The sequence below is a fragment of the Micromys minutus genome, assembly GCF_963924665.1.
Source record: "Micromys minutus genome assembly, chromosome: 28".
Lineage (NCBI taxonomy): Eukaryota > Metazoa > Chordata > Mammalia > Rodentia > Muridae > Micromys > Micromys minutus.
In genome coordinates, this window is record NC_137963.1 from 39,958,819 (window position 1) to 39,979,656 (window position 20,838).

General features: G+C 46.6%; 1 protein-coding gene and 1 pseudogene across 2 annotated transcripts in view; one reads left to right on the forward strand and one right to left on the reverse strand.

Annotated features, from left to right (window-relative positions):
• Nucleotides 1-20,838, reverse strand: part of LOC308438736 (large ribosomal subunit protein uL30-like) — a 111,174-nt pseudogene that overhangs the window by 62,013 nt on the left and 28,323 nt on the right. The window lies entirely within an intron of this gene.
• Nucleotides 13,090-14,193, forward strand: CCL21 (C-C motif chemokine ligand 21). Its single transcript, XM_080940388.1, has 4 exons — nucleotides 13,090-13,205; nucleotides 13,294-13,414; nucleotides 13,511-13,693; nucleotides 13,772-14,193. The coding sequence occupies exons 1-4, from the start codon at nucleotides 13,139-13,141 to the stop codon at nucleotides 13,794-13,796; spliced, it is 396 nt and encodes a 131-aa protein (XP_080796514.1). The 5' UTR covers nucleotides 13,090-13,138; the 3' UTR covers nucleotides 13,797-14,193.

The following is a 20,838-nucleotide window of genomic DNA, read 5'->3' on the forward strand; positions in this document are numbered from 1 at the left end:
CAGACTTCTGTATAACATTTAGATGAAGCTCAAATACATAGCATATGAAACCTGTAGATATATATATGCATTTCTAGATACTAGATAGGGAATATAAAATATAGTACAATAACCTAAAATAAGTGTTTATTTAGCCAGAGCTAGAAAATGATTATTTAAAACAAATAAACATGCTTTTGAGACTCAGTAAAGAAAACAAAAATCTTTATTGGATTCGCAATCCATCTTTATTGGATTGAGGTGGAGACATTTTCACTTTCAAGACACTTTTAATTTATATCTTACCAATAAATTTAAATTAACATAATGTCAAAGATTTACCAAAATCATATGAACCAAATGGCACTTAGGGCTGATATTTTTTAAGTTAAAAATGTGTATGTATGCGTGTTTGCCTACATATATGTGCATGTACCATATGAGTATCTGGCTCCCACATTGGGCATCAAAGTCCCTGGAACTGGAGTCAGCTGTAAGCTGCTGTGCGGGAGCTGGGAACTGAACCCAGGTCTTCTAGAACAGCAGCCAGTGCCCTGAATCACTGAGCCATCTCTCCAGGCCTAATTTAGGGCTGATTTAATTGTTTTAACTTGCATGGTCACTCACTGATCTCTAATACAATTAGTACAATGCAAATATAAAGACATAAGGAGATATGTAGGCATATATACACAACATGTGTGTATGCAGCCATTCATAAAACCATTGCTTTCATTATATATAGCATGTTGTATTTTTCATCTCTCTCTGTCTCTTTCTCTCTCTGTCTCTCTCTCTCTGTCTCTCTCTGTCTCTTTCTCTCTCTGTCTCTCTCTCTCTGTCTCTCTCTCTCTGTCTCTCTCTCTGTCTCTCTCTCTCTCTGTCTCTCTCTGTCTCTCTCTCTCTCTCTCTTTCTCTCTCTCTCTGGTTTTATTGACAGCTTTGGCTGTCCTGGAACTCACTGGGTAGAATAGGTTGGCCCCAAACTCACAGTTTCTCCTGGCTCTGCCTCCCCAGTACTAGGGTTAAAATTATCAAACCACCACACTCAGTGGTTAAATCTGCATTTCTAAATGTAATGTGTCTTAGTAGAGATTTACTCAAAGACAAAGAGCTTGTCCTAAACATCATTTAGCAAGTCTTGGATAAAACCCCAGTGGATATTAATAGGTCAGTAACTGGGAGTGTTTTACAGCTTATAAGTGGGTATTGCCCTGACTTGAGAGCTAATAAGCAGGCAATGCCCTTTCAAAGGGAACTACCTTTTGCTGCAAGTTTTAAAAAATATTTTATTTTATATAATGTACATTAGTATGAGTGTGTCAGATCTCCTAGAACTGGAGTTATAGACAGTTGTGAGCTGCCATGATGCTGGGAATTGAACCTGGGACCTCTGGGAGAGCAGCGAGTGCTCTAACCACCGAACCATCTCTCCAGCCACATTGCTGTCAGTTTTTAAATGGCTAATGAAAGCAGCAGGTAGACGTACTTTAGAGACCTGTGTAGGTAGACGTGAACGCTTAGTGTGACTCATTTTCTAGTCAGTCAGCTCTGTCAGGAAGAGGCAGAGTACTTTCCCACCCACCCAGAGGTTCCTGCTGGAGCATTCTGCATCTCTCCTCCCTATTCTACCAGGCCAGAGCCCGAGGGGAAATTGCAGACTTCCCCCAAAAAAACAATTTCTCCAGCCCAATGTCAGCCATGGGCTTGTACCTCTCAGAGGCCCACTAACCAACACTCTGCTGTCTCATTTCTGGGATTGATGAGCCCTAGAATCCAAGATGTGGTCATCCATGGTACAAGAAAGAAAAGAAAAAGACACTTAGATGAAAGAAAACACCAAGGTTAAGACAGGCTGTGTCGATAAACATAACAGGATGAATAGGCTACCAAATCCTGGTTCTTATGCCAGAAAAAATCCAGGAAGGTCCTCATCTGGTGCCAGAAAGATTCCAGAAAGGTACTTGAGGATCACCAGGTCTCCACAAGAAGCCTCAAGTTTACAGTTTAGAAGGGACCATGGCTTCTCAGGAAAGCCAAGCCAAGGAAGGAACGAACACAGAAAGGGGTTCTCTAAGTTAGCGTGGAAGATTCTATTGGGGCAGACATTTGGGGGCAGCATAAGAGCCCAGATAAAAACACACAAGAAGGTATTTGAAGCAGGTAGGTGTTTGTGGACTGTAGGCACTGCTAGAGAGAATCCAGGGAAAGAACTGAGTGCCCAGAGCCAAAGAGCACTGGGGTGCTTAGCAGAGGACCTCCCCGGATTCTCACTCACCCCAAGTCACCAATCACACTCTAGTTAAGGAAGAGACTTTCTGCCTTTGGGTCCACAAAGTATTCTCACTAATGCTTAGTGGCCACCAAAGAACCCTCAGAATATGCTGCTGCCACCGCCGCCGCCGCTGCCACTTCATCCTTCCAACATGACATGGAGAGGACAAGAACTATAATGAAGGCTGGAAATGCTGAGCTTAGTAATGATATGGCGTCAGGGGTAAGGAATGTTCTTGGTCTTAAGAAAACCTATCTTCAGTAGCCAACTTATCAAACCAATAAGAAGCAGACACAAAGCTTACAGAACACAATTATTTGGTATAACATGTCCACAGCAGAAACCCCACATGGCAAAAACATGAACATGTCCCTACTTTGAATGGTACATGATCCTGCACATAAGGAAGGAAGCCCAGGCCCTGGTTGGTCCAGAGGGCAGAGAGCAACACGGCCCAGCCTGCTGAGCCAACATTCTCACAGGTGTTTTCCTGAAGCATCACTCAAATGAAAAGGTCTTGTGACAGGCACATCCTCTCTGCCTTGTGGGAGCTGGGCAGAGAGCCACAGATCAAGGAGACTGGGGACAGGGGGCAAAAAAGGGAATTGACTCAAATGTCATGGTGGCCCAAGGTAGGAAGGTGGGTTACTGTGCACACATCCTGGTTTAGGGTGGAGCAGGTCCTTCTAATGGCTCCCCACAGGCCTGTCATAATCCACCATGGGCTCATGCTGCTGACCAACCTCCCACAGCAAAGGGCTGGAGAGATGAGTTGCAATAGAGACTTTCAGAGAAGTGGGCTAGAAGACAGAGGCAGAGCCTGTGGTTCAGCAGGATGCTGATGGAGGACGGAGCCTCCCCATCCTTTCCCACATTCCTAGCACAGCCCCATCCATTTCCTTTCCTTAGACTTAAGGGAGGGAAACTGAAAAAGCAAAAGCATCACACAGGCACAGATTCAAGAATGTATAGCCTTAGATTAGTGGTAGATGCCAGGAATATACCAGTGCTTGATTAGAAGTGTGAAGGTCATTCTAGCACCTCCTGACACGATAAATGACACCAACCTTCTAGAACATCCCCTTTTGGCTCTCAAGAAGAACATTTCAAAATAGCCTGGATGACCTGAGGCCCCACTCCTGGCTGAAGAGTTACTGACAGCTGATGGCTGCTAAGAAGGACAGAGTAAGTTTTACTTAGGGTATGGCCCTTGGTAAGTCAACTAAATTCCAGCGATGACTCCATGACCCTTAGTTTAATGGCTGCACAAATTGAACCTAATGTGGTTGGCAGGGAGCAGAGATGGGTATAAATCTTGGGTGGGTCTTGGAGGAGTTATGGGAAACAGGGGATGACTACAGTCAAATACACTGCTACCCAGTGGCTGCTGTGCTTGGGTCCCTGCTACTGTGCTGACCCCCTAGGGCCTAATCTCCAACTGGACTCTGGAGCCAGGCCTGACAGATAAGGAACAAAAATGGTTCCTTTGTCCACTGCGAAGGGAGGAAAGAGAGAAGACATCTAACAGCATGCCGATGCCAGGACACAGCAGAACCCCACCTAATAGGACTGGGCTTCGGTCTCAACTAGGTCAGGACCCTGAGCACAAGGCTGGGAAGAAAGCATGGGGTAAGAGGAAGCCTGGGAAAGAATTGGGAAAGATCTTGTTTCCAGGAGGGTGGGCGCTGCCAACTGCTGCCCCTCTTGCTCCTCTCCACACATCTCCTCTCAGTCCCTACCCAGGCAAGGAGCATGGGGGATTTCCAGAGTGTAACACTTCCAAGGTCAGGCCCGATTCAGAGGCCAGAGGGCCAGGGGCCTGGGCAGGCAGCCTGACCCGTGGGAATCCAGACAGCGGGAAGGGAAGCCATTATTTGCGGTAAATAGTGCTGGCAGCTGGGGTGTGTCAGGGGGGTGGGGGTAGGATGTCAAAAGGAGAGGTTGAAGCTGACTCAGGTGGAAACAGAGACCCAACCACACAGGTTCATATGATAAATTCAACCATGCCACTCAAAACTGAATCAGACCGTGAAAGATCTTGTCTAGAAAATGCACCTACATAGACTCCTAGACAAGCTGGAGCAGACACAGGCAAGAAAGTCATGCAGACAGAAAGGCAGGCTTACATATAAAACTATACAGACAGTCACAGAGATCCACGGACACAAATGCTATCCAAACCCAGGCTTCAAACACCTCTCCCAAGTAAGCCCCCAGCTCTCTTCTGACCCCTCCTCCTTCTCTCCTGAGACCAGGTCTCACTTTGTGGTCCTGGCCGACTAGGAACTAACTCTGTAGACCAGGTCAACCTCTAACTCACAGAGATCTACCCGCCTCTACCTCCAGAGAACTAGAATTAAAGGTATAATATACCACACTGACACTTCTGCCTCCTTTAAATATGGCTTGTAACTTCTATCCTACTGTCTGTAATGGGATAGCTTTGGATTCATGTGTATATCCTAGTCTCAACAACTTGATGGTTAGGTCTTAAATATTCACGAAAGGAGGGTCTTGCCCAGTGGCAGAGCACTATGAAGGCATTTGATTCGATCTTGAGTACTACAGGAAAAACTCAGAACAGCAGTGACCCCAATACTTGAGAGTGATAGACAGTTAATGATGTCAAACACAGGTAAACACCAGAAATTGTTCACATGGACAGACCTAACAAAGTCAGGACCTAAGTTCACAACCCTCTTTAGAATCCCATCTGCATCACCATAAAAAGCCTCAGTTTACTCAGGGCTCCATGCTTGCAAATACTGATCCCCCTGAAGTCTAACACAGCAGGTACAATGGAAGAACAAGCCAGGCAGACATGCCTGATCCAGGCCACCCTTAGGGAAACATCAAAATCTCAGGTGCCCAGGCCCCTGACACAGACATGATCCCTTTTATATCTCTATGACAAACTTTAATGTTAGCCGAAATCCTAGCCTTACGGCCCTACTCCTAACCGAACTCCAGCCTCATTCCCAGAAAGAGAAAAGTGGTGTGGTAAATGTCAACAAAATGTTTGGATGACCAAATGAGCCTAACATAAAAGGCTTTGGTGTTTCTTCTTCCTGGGACATGGAGGGCCACCCACCCTACTTGGATAGCTCCAGGGAGAGTTACAGCCTCACACAGAGAGCCCACAAAGAGCCAGCAAACTCCCCACCCCCCATATCAGAGCAGAATTGCACATGGCAGAGAACCATATGTCTCTCCTTGGATTGTCTTAGAAGTTCAGAACCAAACTCCAACATACAACGTAAACTCCTTGGCCAATCTAAACCTCAAACCCAAACTCAGTGTCTGACTCCATTCTGTCTTCAAAAGACCAATCCAAGATATACCAGCTTTTAACGGCAAGAATCACAACCCAGTTCAAAACCCCACATTAACATCAAATGATCTTTCCCTGAGATAGCTATAATCCTAGTCCAATCTGTACCCAGATCAACACCATTCTGGGCATCCATCTAATTCCAACCCTGAACAGTTGCACACTGGACACACAACTTTCACCGCTTCAGGGACCCAACAATTTCTGCTGGCACAGGAGCCATCGTTTTTTTGTCCACAAGGCACCTTATTTCTGGACAGCTCACTCAGTGCTCTGCCGGGAACCCAGGAGCACCAAAGCAGCCAGGCCTTTTGACCCTGGACCCATGGGTCCTGGCCCACCCCAAAACCTCTTCCAGGATTAGCCCAGCCCTTGAGCTGAAATTCCCACCATACCCTCCCCCTGGCTCTTGCTTGCCAAACTTAGAGGGAGCATCTGCTGCCCTGGAGCCCCCAAGTAGACAGGAGCACGCAGGCACAGAGCTGAAGTGAATATGGCTACTCCAATACAGGAACTTCCAGACTCTTGCAACACCTAAGGCGTCTACCCCAGAATGGCCCCAGGTGCCAGTCCCAGACAGTGAAAGAGAGGCCGAGAAAGGCAGCAATGCACACTTCTCCTCTCCCACTCACCAGGGACTCAGTCTGTGTCAGCTATCTTGTCATTACTACCTGTCATCAGCCACGGTGCCTGTCCCACTCCTTACGCCCAGGTACCAGTGTAGGACTCCTTTGCTCCTAGGCCCCATGGGGCTGTCAAACAGTAACCAGGTTACCCGAGGAGTCAAACTTTTACAGTGAGGACTGGAACACTTATTAAGTAGACACTCAAACCTCAGATTGACATCCAGTGGTGTCTGTGACCTTCCTGCACTGTTTACTTGCAGTCTGGCTTAGGGACCCCAAGCGGTTCAAGAATGTGTAAACTCTAGACCTCCATGCCCATGTTAGGGTTCAAGTGGGACTGTGGACTGGAATGAGCCCAGCAAATTAAGGCAGAAGATTGGCTGGACATGGGTCCTTGGAGACCTGAGAAAAGTAACAAAATGTTCCTCATCTAACCTCCCCCATGGCCTTACTCCTTCCCAGACTACCTCAGGCCCCAGGTTTAGTAACAGACCAGGTAGGGCAGGTACCGTTCATCCCCTTTGTGATCAGGACAGATGTTTCCTTTCCTAGCTTATTCTCATCAAGGTTTCCGGCCCCATCAAATCTTCAGTTACCTACAAGGCCCTTCCTTTAGACTCTAAGCCCAGGAATAAGCAGGAAGACCACCCCACCCCATCCCTGCCCCCCAACCCCAGGAGGGAGCATCTCTTTGAGGCTCTGCAGGCTCAGGTTGGGCAGGAGAGGTTCTGGCACCTGAGGGGAACCATGCACCACGAATGAGAGTATAAGTAAAGGCGCAGCAGGGTCTTGGGGGACAGAGAAGGGCCTACATATTTTAGTAGTGAAATCACACAGTCGGCTTTTTACTCTTCATCCCCTCTCCCCACCTTTATTTTCTATGCTAGTCTGGAAAATAACCTTCCTCCAGAGAGGCAATGAAGAAATCATTTTCTCTGGCCACCTTTGTTTCCCACCACAAGCTCTTTGCTCATCTGGAACGTGGGATGGGAGCAGAACCAGCCCAGGTGGCTCTTTCAATAACACCCGTCAAATGCTCGGAATTACCTGGACAACCTGGTAAAAATACAGATTACTTGGCTGTGTTATAAGAGTCTATTTAAGTTGATCTGCTATAATGACAGATTATTTATTTTTACAAGCTTTCCAGGGGATGCTTAGTGCAGCCAGTTTGGGAAAGAAATTCAGGATGACTGCCATCTGCATACCTTGCTCTAGGCCCTGCTATCTTTCTTTTTAGAAAACTCAGAGACAAGTTGTGTGTTGGGGTTCTCTAGAGGAGCCAAACAGGTAGAACAGATACATATCCAAAGGATATTTATTAGACTGGCTTATACAGTATCATCCAGGCTGCTCAACGATAACTGTCTTCAGGCTGGAGACGCTGAGAGCCTGGAAGCTGCTGCCCACAAGGCTGAATACTTAGCATGCCACTGATGGCCTGGAGGAGTCCCTGAGTTGAGGTTGGAAGCCAGAAGAATCGGGGTTCTGATACCAGCAAGGAAATGCAGTGGCAGCAACAGGGTAAATAAACTCACCAGCAAGACTCAAGGCAAGCAGGCAAAATGTGAAACTTTGTTGTCCCTCTGACCTTCTTACAGCTGGACAGTTACTAGAAGGAACAACCCACATTTTTGATGTGTCTACCCACTTAGGGTGGGCAGTGCTGTGTCTATGGTGTGTCTACCCACTGCAGCCAGGAAAATCCCAGGACTGGAAAAATGGTTTAATGAGGAAAAACTTTGGTCTTGAAAGCCTGATGGCCTGAGTTCAATTCCAGAACCCATAAGAAAAGGGCAGGTGCAGGTAGGTGCAGTTGCATGCATAGAACTCCCACCCCAGAGCTGTCCTCTCTCTCTCTCTCTCTCTCTCTCTCTCTCTCTCTCATGCGCGAGCACACACACAATTAGTTAATTAAAAAAGAAATCACAGGTTTGACCAGAGCTTTATCTCTTAATTCCAGATCCAATTAGGTTGACAACTAAAATTAGCCATCAGAGAAGCTAATGAGAGCTCAGCGAGAGTGTTTCTGCTCTCCTGAAGGACCAGAGTTCAGGTTCTGGCCCCTATTGTGGGTGGCTTTCGACCTGTAACTGATTCCAGTTCCAGAGCACCCCTTCTGGCCACCTTAGTACCTACATGCACACATAGATCCGTACTCCTGAGAAGTAAACAGAATTCTAGTGTGTTCTTACACACCTTTAGTGCTAGCACTCAGGGGGCAGAGACAGGGAGATCTCTTGAGATTGAAGCAATTCTGGTCTACATAACGAGTTACAGACCAGGCCAACCTGCATGGTGAGACAGTCTCAAAAAGAAGAGAAAGAAAGGAAGAAGGAGAAAAAGAAGACAGACTGACTGACAGACAACCACAGCTACTCATGCTTCTTTGTCAGCTCTACCAAGGAGACAAATAAATGGAAATTTAAATTTTTTTCTGGTGCCAAAATCTAGGTAAAAGATTTAAGACATTTTCTTTCTTTTGTTTGAGGCAAGGTCTCACGATGTAGCCCTAACCGTCCCAGAATATTTGTAGACCAGTCGGCCTCAAATTCACAGAGATCTGACTGCCTCTGCCACCAAGCGCTGGGATTAAAGGCCACCCTGGCATTCCCCTACACTAGGGCATTGAGTCTTCACAAGATCAAGGTCCTCTCCTCTCACTGATGCCCGACAAGGTCATCCTCTGCTACATATGTGGCTGGAGCCATGGGTCCCCTACTGTTTGGTTAGTGATTTAGTCCCTGAGATCTTGGGGTGGGGCAGGGGTCTGGTTGTTAGATATTGTTGTTAATACTATGAGTTTGTAATACCCTTCAGATCCTTTGGTCCTTCCCCTAACTCCTCCACTGGGGACCTGGTGCTCAGTCTTTGAGCATCAGCATCTGTATTGGTCATGCTCTGGCAGAGCCTCTCAGGAGACAGCTGTATCAGGCTCCTGTCAGCAAGCACTTCTTAGCATCAGCAACAGTGTCTGGGTTTGGTGTCTGCATATGGGATGGATCCTCAGGTGGGACAGTCTCTGGATGGCCTTTTCTTCAGTCTCTGCTCCACTCTTTGTCCCTGTATTTCCTTTAGACAGGAGCAATTCTGGGTTAATATTTTTGAGGTGGGTGGGTGGCCCCATCCCTCAACCAGGGGCCGTGTTTAACCTCTGGATATGGTCTCTACAGGGTCTCTCACCCCTTTGTTGGGTATTTCAGCTAATGCCATCCCTGTTGGGACCTGGGAGCCTCTTGCTTCCCTAGCATCTGGGAGATTCATGACACCTTCTCTCTGACTTTCCCCCAGTCATCTTCCAGGAACGACACCTTCTTGCTAGCAAGGACACTCTCTACCCTATAATGTCCCAGCCCGTTGGAAAACCTCAGGTCCAAGGGCATGGTTATTCTTCCAGCTCTCATAACCAGCCCTTCTTTCCTGTAACCACCCATCAGTGCTGTCTTCAGTGCATCCTGTCCCCCACAAAAGGAAACCTCAAATATTACCCTGTACATAAAAGACAGCACACTGAGCAAAATCACTTTGGAAAAGTCACAAGTAGATGGCACAGTCCTCAACAATGGCCGTCAGCCAGGCATGGTGGCACACTCCTTTAAATTCAGTACTTGGGAGGCAGAGGCAGGTTACATCTAAATTTGAAGCTAATAGTCATTGGCCTCTGAAAAACGTAAGAATTGATGTCCAAAGACCCCACACTATGGTCTGAGTCTCCAATAGTCATCAAAAGGCTACAAATATACAAAATATAGCTCACTCACAGAAAACAAGCCACCAAAACAACAACACAACACACTGAGAAACATCACTGAGAAAACCCAGACATCAGCACATTACCAGTGTTTACATTATTGTTACTTGACTACCTTCGGGTGGCTGAAGGGAACCCTGGGCAAAGAAGTAAAGGAAATCTGGGAACCATCCATCTTTGGGGGTAGTAAGTTGAGAAAGCAATGTATGAAACTGCTGAGGACAGGCAGAAACAGCACTTCCCAACCTTAACGCACCACTTAGGAGGCAGAAGCAGAACAGTCTGAGTTCAAGGCCAGCCTGGATTACAGAAGGAGGCTGGGACCAAGCTCTGCAGGGAGAGGCCAGCTGAAGACAAGTACCTGGGTGTACGAATGGGACTCAGTCATCTGTCTTAGCTGTCAGGACAGACTGCAAGGTTCTTAAGAGAACAAAAGAAGAGGAGCAAACTAAAAAAAAAAAATTAGTACGAAGAAGGAAATGATACAGATGAAATCAGAAATAAATGAAATAAAGAATCAAAAGACAATAAAAATAAAAATAATTAGAAGGCAGAGGTCAGTAGATCTTGTGAATCCAAAGCCAGCCTGGTCCACATATTTGTTCCAGGACAGCCAGGGTCACATCCAGTGACCTTGTGTCAAAAAATATTTTATTTATTTTAATTAACAAATGTCAAGGGCTAGAGAGACAGCTCAGTAGTTAAAAGCACTGGCTGTCCTTCCAGAGGATCCAGCCTCAATAATCAAAACCCACATGGTGGCTCACAACCATCTGTAACTCCAGTTCCCAGGGATCTGACACCCTCCTCTCCCCCACAAGAATACTGCACACATGTATACAGATACAGGTAGGCAAAGACATCCATGTACATGAAATAAAATACTTTTTTAGTTTAAAAGATCAAGTCATTGAAGTCAGAAGTGGAATTAGGGTTATCACTATAAAAAGGATCCAATAAGTTGAGCGAGTTGGTGCTTGCTTTTAATCCTAGCACTCAGGAGGCAGAGGGAGGTGGATTTCTGAGTTCCAGGCCAGCCTGCTCTACAGAGCAAGGACAGTCAGGGCTACACAGAGAAACCCTACTCAAAAGAAAAAACCAAAATAAAAAACAAAACAAAAAGAGAAGGTGCTATGTACAACTCTGTTCCAACCTAGATGAAATGGATAAATTCCGAACCCACAAGAACTAACTAGAGAGGAAATACCCCTTCTGAATGGGTTCACACCAAGTAAGAACATTGAATAAGGAACAACAATTGTAAAACACCAAAAGTAAGAAAATAGCCTGTCCAATGGCTGAAGTGTGACTTCTAGTGAACACAGTGTGACTTCTAGTGAACATTTACAACAGTTTTAGCACCAGTTGTTCTCAAAGTTTCCAAAACTCTGGAGAGCTGGCATTTCCTAACACATTCTCCGGTCAGCGTCACCTGGTCCTAGGGCTGGAAAAGGACGCTACAGGAAAACAACAGACCAGTCCCCATTCCTAATGAGTGAGGACACAAAAGTCCTCCACAAAATATCTAAAAAACAGACTCAGCAGCACAGTAAAGTATTATATACTATGACCAAGTGGGATTTGCTCTCAGGTTACAACAGTGGTTCAAAATCAAAGGTCAGATTAATATGAAGGGGAAACCCATACAATCTTACCACATGATTATAAAGATGAATCCAGTGCCCTTTCAGGAGAAGAAAATAACACTCCATTAACTGAAAATGGAAAGAAACGTCCCCAACATAATAAGGAATTAAGAGACTCCCACAGCGAGTGTCAATAAACAAAGTCTGAACTCTCTTCAGGCCAGGAACACACAAGATGCCCATGCTTACTTCAACCCAACAGTGCAAGTTATAGGAGAGAGAGAGAGAGAGAGAGAGAGAGAGAGAGAGAGAGAGAGAAACTACACACACACACACACATACACACACACACACACACACACACACACACACACACACGTGTTTAATATATGAATTCAGCAAAGCTTGAAGATACAAACCAAACCAAAACTAAATCAGTTGGAAATTTATGCATTAGCAATTAATAATTCCAGCCCACAGAGGCAGAGGCAGAGGCAGGTGGATATCTGAGTTCAAGCCCAGCCCGGTCTACAAAGTGAATCCCAGAATAACCAAGGGTTACAGACAGAGACCATGTCTCAAAAAAGTAACAACATCAAAATTCCAAAAGGAAATCAAGAAAACAAATACATTTATATCAGTATCAAACAGAATACTTACAGGCAAACTTAATCCAGTAGGTATAAGACTTATACTTTGAAAAATACAAAACATTCTAGTTGAAGCAGGCCTGAGTAACTAAAACGCTTTCCTTATTAATGGATTGGTTTTTAATCTTACAGAGAGAGCAGTAACAGCGTAAGTGGGCCTCATATTCAGTACAATATCTATTAGAATCTCTGGGGAGGAATGGGAAGGGGGCAGCTGTGTGATTACATTCTAATCTCAAAAGCTAGAAGAAATAATAATAAAATATAAGGGAGGGGACAGAAAGATGGCTCAGCACTTAAGGCTCTTACAGAGGACCTGAGTTCAGCTCCCTGCACCCTCAGCGACCACCACCCACAGCCACACAGAAATACATGGTTTTGTTGTTGTTTGTTTGTTTTAAAGCAGAGGAGACTTTCGTGGGCTTGGGTCTGTTAGTGATCTTTTAAATATGACGTTGTGGTAATAACATCACAGCTAATACGGATAGAGGGGGAAAGGTGAACTTCACAAAACTTTAAAATTTTGTGCTCGACCATCAGAAAAGCCATAGTAAGAGAGGATGCATTTGCATGTGGTGTGCCTGAATTAAGGTCTATTGTCAGGGAAATATAGAGAACTCCTAATCATTAGCTAGATGAGTAATTGCTGAAAGGAGAGGAGATGTGTGAGGCTGAAGGGCAAGAAGGAAGCAACCATGCTTTGGGGACAGCGACTGGAAGGACCAGGGAGAGATGAGGAGACAAACTGCTATGAGCTGACTGGACGCTAGAGAAGCTTGCAGTGCCATCTGATCCAACTGACAGGAAAAGGAGGGGGGAGTGAGGGAAGCGAAAGTCTCAGATTGCATAAATAGGCAGCAAGCCAGTCGCAGCCCACACACAGACCCCAACTGTCCATCTCACCTACAACTCTGGTCTCATCCTCAACTCAACCACAACCATGGCTCAGATGCTGGCTCTGAGCCTCCTTAGCCTGGTCCTGGCTCTCTGCATCCCCTGGACCCAAGGTACCAAGGAGGGAAAGGCTTTAGCTGGGGAAGGGAGCCAGAGAGACACCTTATAAGCCACCGCTGGGTCTGTGCACCTACCTTGCAGGCAGTGATGGAGGAGGTCAGGACTGCTGCCTTAAGTACAGCCAGAAGAAGATTCCCTACGGTATTGTCCGAGGCTACAGGAAGCAAGAACCAAGTTTAGGCTGCCCCATCCCAGCAATCCTGTGAGTGCGCCGAAGGGGTAGGTACAGGCTGCTGGTTGTGTTGGGGAGGTGTCAAGTGGGCCAGACTAAGAAAGCTCGTTACCCTCCAACCCTCAGGTTCTCACCCCGGAAGAACTCTCAACCTGAGCTATGCGCAAACCCGACGGAAGGCTGGGTGCAGAAGCTGATGCGCCGTCTGGACCAGCCTCCAGTTCCAGGCAAACAAAGCCCAGGCTGCAGGAAGAACCGAGGAACCTCTAAGTCTGGAAAGAAAGGAAAGGGCTCCAAAGGCTGCAAAGGGTGAGGCTGCTGAGGGGATGGGAAGGAGAGCAAAGAGGTACCTCCCTCCACCTGCCTCTCACTCTCCTTTCCTCTCAGGACTGAACAGACTTCAAGAGGGTAGCCCGGTGACCCTCCTGGAGCCCAGGAAATCCTCCATGAACTTTAAGCTGAACGCTTCACGGTCCAACTCACCAGGCAACGAGGAAGCTAGAAAACAGAAAGACTCAGGGGGCCCAGAGCAGCCACCTCACGCTGGCCTTGTCACATCCTTGTCCTACTTCAATCATCACATCTGCATGACCACCCCTTTCTTATATGGCGGAGCTGCCTTCCCTGGGATAGACCTAGAGAGCCAGAAGAAAGAGTGTCTCCCAGGGAATGAGGAAGGAGACAGCAGGACTGTCCCCTCCAGGAGGTCACTCAGGTTCCAAGACCTGAACTTGCTCTCCATGGCCCCTTCTCCTTTCCCTTGCAGCTATGATTTATACCTAACTGAATAAAAAGCTGGTCCAGCCTCATCCCGAATTCCTCAGTTCCTGTGTGGGTGTGTGTGCATGTGTGTGTGCGTGTGTGTGTGCGTGTGTGTGTGTGTGTGTGTGTGTGTGTGCCTGTGTGGGTGTGTGTGCATGTGTGTGTGCCTGTGTGTGGGGGGGTGTGCCTGTGTGTGCCTGTGTGTGTGCCTATGTGTGTGCCTGTGTGTGCCTGTGTGTGTGCCTGTGTGTGTGCACGTCTGTTATATTCACATTTGTGGGGGAACATGACAAGGCCAGAGGAGGACATCAAGTGTTCTCTATAGCTCTCAACTTCACTTTTAAAGACATTTCCTCATTTAAAGTTGGGGTTCACATTTTGATAACCTGGATAGCCGGAAAGCTGCTAAGATCCACCTGTCTAACCCTGTAATCCTAGGGTTACGGGAACATGCAGCCATGTTTGGCTTTTACATGGGTATTTGGGAATTTGAACTCAGGTCCTTTTGATTTCACAGCAAGTGCTCTTATCCCCTGAGTCATTTCTTCAACCCTCTTCTCTAGTCTTTGAAAGCTCAAGATTCAAACACAAATCCATCTTCCCTTCCAGAAGGCTTGAACCAGGCTTCCCTCTTCCTCTTCTTAGGGAAGAGACCCAGCTATTCCCAGGCAGGGCAAAGAAAATCTCTGATGAGCCATGACAATGTGGGGAAACAGGGGACAGATCCTGGAGGATGGATGAGAAAGGCAGAGATCTAGGAGCTAGTGATGGCTGTAGCACAGTCTCCACAGTGCCCAGGCAGACTTCAGTGCTTCCCACTCACACACATCACCCCTGTGGGGCAGGTGAAGACAGGGACCCCACCCACCAGGCTGTGCAGTCTGGCGGTCTTAGCCTACAAACTGTTGTGCACATTGTACTATAAAATGCTATACACGTTAAAGTACATCACAAAGTGTCTCTTTAATTAGTGTGATTCCTACTCCAAGCCCCTATACCAGAATGCTACCAAAACAAAACAAAACAAAATATACCAAACAAACCTTTGACATCGGATTCTCACACATAAGGGAATCCCTCAGTCAAAGGCTGTGTAGAGTTCTTAGAGCACCGAACCCAAGGTGAGATCTCCTGCCTGTACCCATCAACCCCCACAGCCGTGCCGTTTTGGAAACATAGCCAAGGAAAACTCTGACCTTTGTGGTCCTCACAGGTTGTGCCTCTTCAGAGAGATACCTAACTTGAGATGTGGGAGTTCTGACCGTAGTAGAGCCGCTGAACTTTGACCTGAGTACCTCCCCACATCCCCGAAGCCATCTGCCTGTCTGTCACTTCTCTAGCTGCCAGGACTTACAGCCCAGTGTCCACAGCAGCTGGACCTGCAGGACAATACCTTCACAATCTAGAGAGGCTCCTCCTCTCCTAGCCCTCCAGGTTACATCGCCTTCCCCAGGTTTAGAGTCAGACATTTACAAAGGGGCCTTTCATATCTAGAACCCTTGATTCTCAGCCCTGCCCGAGCTCATATCTGCTCTAAAGCAAGAGGAAACCCGACAGCAGCAACACCTAGCCAGACCTGTTGGTGCAGGACTGTAATCCCAGCTACTTGGGAGGCTGAGACAGGAGGATGACACACTAACAGCCTGCCTGACTGTTAGGTAAGTTCAAGGTTAGCCTAGGAACACCACCCAACTCTTTCAAAGAATTCTTGTAAATAAAAACCGTGGCTGCGCATACAGCTGAGTTGTAGAATGTTTGTTTCCAGAGGCCCTGGACCTAACACCCAGTAACAGAGGAGGAGAGGAGAGGAGAGCTCACCCGATGACTGGCAACCCTTTTTCCTTCTTCCTTCAGGGAACGAGGGGCCACTTGTCTGTTTCTTTAATAGTTTTGTCCGATCCTCCCTTATTCTCAAAAGATTTTTTTTTCAATCACACAAACATCATAGCTTTAAATTTTATTTTTTTCTTACAAGAAAGTGCCAGAATCTTGTTCTAAACAGTGTCATTCCCCCCACAACTTTTAACTCCTCAGACATTTCTTCTGGGAGTCTGCTTCATGTGTCCAAGTCCTTGTAACTATTGGTTGATACGTGCTGAGTGTCATCAATAGAGTTCTTGCTATAAAAAGGGAAAATTTAGCTCTCTCACCAGTTTCTGCCACTCAGCCTACTGTGTGCAATGCCCACGGCCCGTGTCACACCATGCTCTGTTTACTTTACTAGGACTGTGCAGATGTCCGTTCACTGAGGAACAGGGAGCGATGTGTTCTTACCCCACCCTTGTCACTCAGCTTTACCCTTTTCTTTATGTCTTTTTAAGCTGTTCTGGGGATTGAACCTCAGACATGCTGGCCTACAAGACATTCGATATTCTTGTAGCCCCACTTCTGGCTCTTTGCTTTACTTTTACTTAAGATTTAAATTTGTGGTGGAGAGATGGCTCAGTGGTTAAGAGCACTGACTGCTCTTCCAGAGGTCCTGAGTTCAAATCCCAGCAACCATATGGTGGCTCACGACCATCTGTAATGAGATCTGCTGCCCTCTTCTGGTGTGTCTTAGGACAGCTACAGTGTATGTACTCATTAAAAAATATCTAAATTTATTTTCAATTTAGTGTGTGTATTTGTGTGCATGCATACAGTACCCAAGGAGGCCAAAAAAGGACATTATATACCCTGAGCTGAAGTTACAGGCAGTTATGAGCTTCTTCTCTTAGCCTCCATGGAGATGGTGGGGGGAGGGGTGCACACAAATGCATACATCAAAAAATAAATCTTCTTTTAAAGGTAAGTGTTATGTGATATTTGGACCTGTTTCTAGTTGTGGTGTGGCTCAGCCCTTAGCACACACCTTTAATGCCAAACAATGAGGGTAAAGTTGGAAGTTACTTTGTAGAAGGGAACACCCATGTTTGAAAGTGACATCTAATTGAGTGGTAGCCAAAGTGATGAATCAGAGGAAGATTTGACAGAATAGGATGTGCCCAACTCTCACCAGAAGAGACAGGAAAGAGAAGCTACTTAGGGAGAGACAGCACAGGACGAGAGTAGAGAAGAAATACAGGAGAGTTCATGGAGAGCCGCACAGAGGGGGAGAAGGAGGTTCACCGGAACACTTGTACAGAGAGAGTGAGCGGGAGAACGGGTGAAGACAAAATGAGAAGGAACCAGAAGTAGAACAGATTGCCAGAGTTAGTTTAAAGCCAAGCAGAGCAGCAATTCAGGAGAGACTGAGAGAGAAGGCAAATTGAATCAGTCAGCTTGGAGAGGAGTTTGGGCCAGAACAGCTCTACTGAACCAGCCAGAGCTCAGAAAGAACTGGGAAAGGGCGAGCTTATTCAGCAGTGAGTCTCAGAGGCTGAACACACTCTAGGCCTAGATTAGATTCCACAGAGGCCAGAAGCTCCCAGGTCTAGGCCTAGGTTCACCAAGGGAGGTAGTAAGCCTCAGGGAGAACAGTTATTACCAGAAAATTAAAACTTACCTTCACTGGTGACACAAACTTCAGCAAAGACCTACTCAGAAGCCATGAAAAGAAAGAAGAATTTCTCATGGCTTCTTTCTGTATACAACAGTATTTACTTCACTGAATACTGTGCCAGTGAGGAACAAAAAACATAAATGGAAAAACAGTCACTAAATTTATTCTAAACTTATAGAATTGTCCTTTAAACATAAGACAATCGTAATCTCTGGGCTCTTGTGCTTTCTTTTAAACTCTGAAGTACAAAAGTACTTTATTTGTTGGTTTATTTATTTAGTGTGTGTGTGAGATCAGAAACGGGATGTTGTTTTTGTTTTTAATCAATCTCCACCTATTTATTTGAGGTAAGGTTTCTCCCTTCTTGGCCAGTCTGGAAGCCACTTCCGACAATTTCCTGTCTCTCTCTTAGAGCTGGTGTCACAAATACACACGAGGTGTCCAGCTTTGTTACATGGATATTAGGAACTAGTGGCGAACTGAAACGCCCCAGAACTCTGCTGATATTGTTCGTTTTTGCTTTAGATACATTGGTTGTGATAAAAGCGTAATAACATAAATCAATTCGATATTAAGAGACTAAGCAGTGGGTAGGGACATGCCACTGGCTCCGCCACCAGGGGGCAGCAGCATCGCCGCGGTCCCAGGTCGGCTAAAGACAAGACAGCCCTGGCTTGCTAGTTTATCTTTGTGGAACTAATTTAATTATTTGACGTGTGTCGTGCTAGAAAAGATATTTATCATTTATCCGTTCCCATTTAGGAATAGAACAAGTTGTTTTTTGTTTTTTGTTCTTTTTCTGCTCGACGAATAATTCATCAGGCACAAAACGGCGTTTAGTCTCTCAGGAAACCTCTGGAGAATAAAGAAACCTTTGCTTAGAGTGGGTTCGGGTGCTAAGTAATTTAGGAACTTACACCGAGAAGGAAAGCGCTGGAGGTGATGTGAACTTCCTTCATCCTTTAAGTCAAACATTAGTTATTTCGTGTCGTCAAAATTTGGCGCCATAATTTGGGTGGGGCCATGGAGGTAAACGCCTTCTATTTATTCACTGCTACCCTCTCGCCCAGTTGAATACGCCTAGACCTCAAAGACCTGGATGGGCGATCTGGCGGACTTTCGGGACAGGAGCCCACGATGGAAAGCAAGTCCCACCCCCTGCCTCACCCTTACCCAATCCCCAGCCTTCAGTGAGCCCTTGGCGAGGAGATGGGAGGCGACACTGGAGATTCGGGGACGCTAACGCCTGCGCAACCTCAGAACTGATCTGCCTAGACCTAGGACTATAAAGCCATCCTTTCCAGGCTCGGCGCGCCCTCTGCAGGTCTGGGCATAGAGACACTGGTCAGCCAACACAACACTTAAACCACACACACACACACACACACACACACACACACACACACACACACGCTGACAGAACACAGTGTCACAACTCCAGTACACCCACTCTTTCGAACATCTAGCATGGATCCTCTCCCGTTCACCCCCTTGCATCCCTGGTTTCACAACAAACTTTACTGAGTTCCCCGACTCAAGTAAGAGTGGAGAGTTCCTTAGCCCAAATGCAAAGGTCCCCTCTTCCAGGTCTCCCTGCTGAGGTACAAGGATTTGGTCAGACTAGATGCATGAAGACGATGCAGGTTCCTTGGTGAGTAGGAAGCCAAGCTGAGCTAAACCCTGCTGAGGTGTCCTATCCCCAGAACTCATCCTAAACCAGGAGCCTCACAAAGGCAACTTGGCTTGGTCAAGGCTGAACTGAGTGAGGTGGTTGTTCACAGGCTCCATGCATATAGTCAGAAACATTTCAGACCTATCTCTGTGATCTGCAGGCCTCCATCCCCCATCCTCACCCCTACTCTAAATGGAATCTAAACCAGTGTCTGGGTGCGGATGACTGAAAGCAGCTACTATATATTGGAAGAGGAATCATTAGATCGGGTTGCATAAGGTCACCTGGGGAGACCAACAATGCCGTCTTCACACTGGAGAGACTGAGAACCAGCCGACTGCTCAGTCCAGTAGACTGGGTGCTTCTGCAGCCTCGGCCTGGCAATGAAGGGCTGGGGGATTCCTAGAGAGCTGCCGTATTGGAGGAAGGTTGAAGAAGCTGAGTTCTCTAGCCACAGGGAAATATGACAACATTGAGGTAGATTAGCTCAGCACCGTGCATATAAAAAAAGCTGTGAGCCAACTAATGAGTGTTGGGAACTGAACCCCAGCCCTCTACAATAGCAGCAAACATTTATAACCACTAAGCTAACGTCTTATTCACTGACTAGGCTAGACTGACTAGCTAGCAAGCTCAAAGGATACGCCTGTCTCTGCCTCCCAATGCTGGGACCACGGCGCTGCACTACCTACTGGCCTGGCTTTTGTGAGGGTGCTATGTCTTCATGCTTGCACAGCAAAGCACTTTCCCCAACTGAATCATCTCACCAGCTTCCCCCACCCCTGGTCTTTTAATGCTGGCAAGCCTCAAGACTTGGAACTTGGGACCTCTCCGACCTACGCTCCCTCTCTGGTGATCTCATCGTCTTCAGGCCTTAAATACCACAGTATGCTTCCAAATTTGTATCTTCAGATAGCATCTTTCTCCTGAACTCCAGACAATGCCAACTATCTATTTACCATGTCCATTTATGTATCCAGTGTGCGGCTTCGATGCAGCCGTCAGAACTGAGCTCCTGGTCCCCCACAAACTCACTTCTTTGCCACCCACATCTTGATAACTGTCCTATCCACTGATTTTTTTTTTTTTTGCCTCTGCTTTCTCTCTCGTCCTCTGCTGAGCTGCAGTTCTACATTCTTCCCAGAGCTGAACACATCTCAACAACGACATCTCCTGCATTATTTCAATAGCCTAAGCCGTGCCTCCCTGTTCCATCCTCACTCTACTTTGTCCACATTTGACAGCTATGCGGAATCTTTTAAACATTAAGTTAGAACATGTCAGAGCTCTGCTCATCCCGCAGAGCCTACTTGGTGAAGAAGGAACCTTCAATCGCCGACAGCCGTGCACCGCCACTCCCTATTGCCTGTCTCCTGCGCTCTGCTCTTTTGGCCTCTAGGCTAGTCCTCATGCTCTTGCTCCATAGCCTTTGAATCTCTTGTTTTCTCTACCAAAAACATTTCTCCCATATCTCTGTGTAGCTCGCTCTTCCTTCCTTCCTCCCTCCCTCCCTCCCTCCCTCCCTCCCTTCCTCTTTTT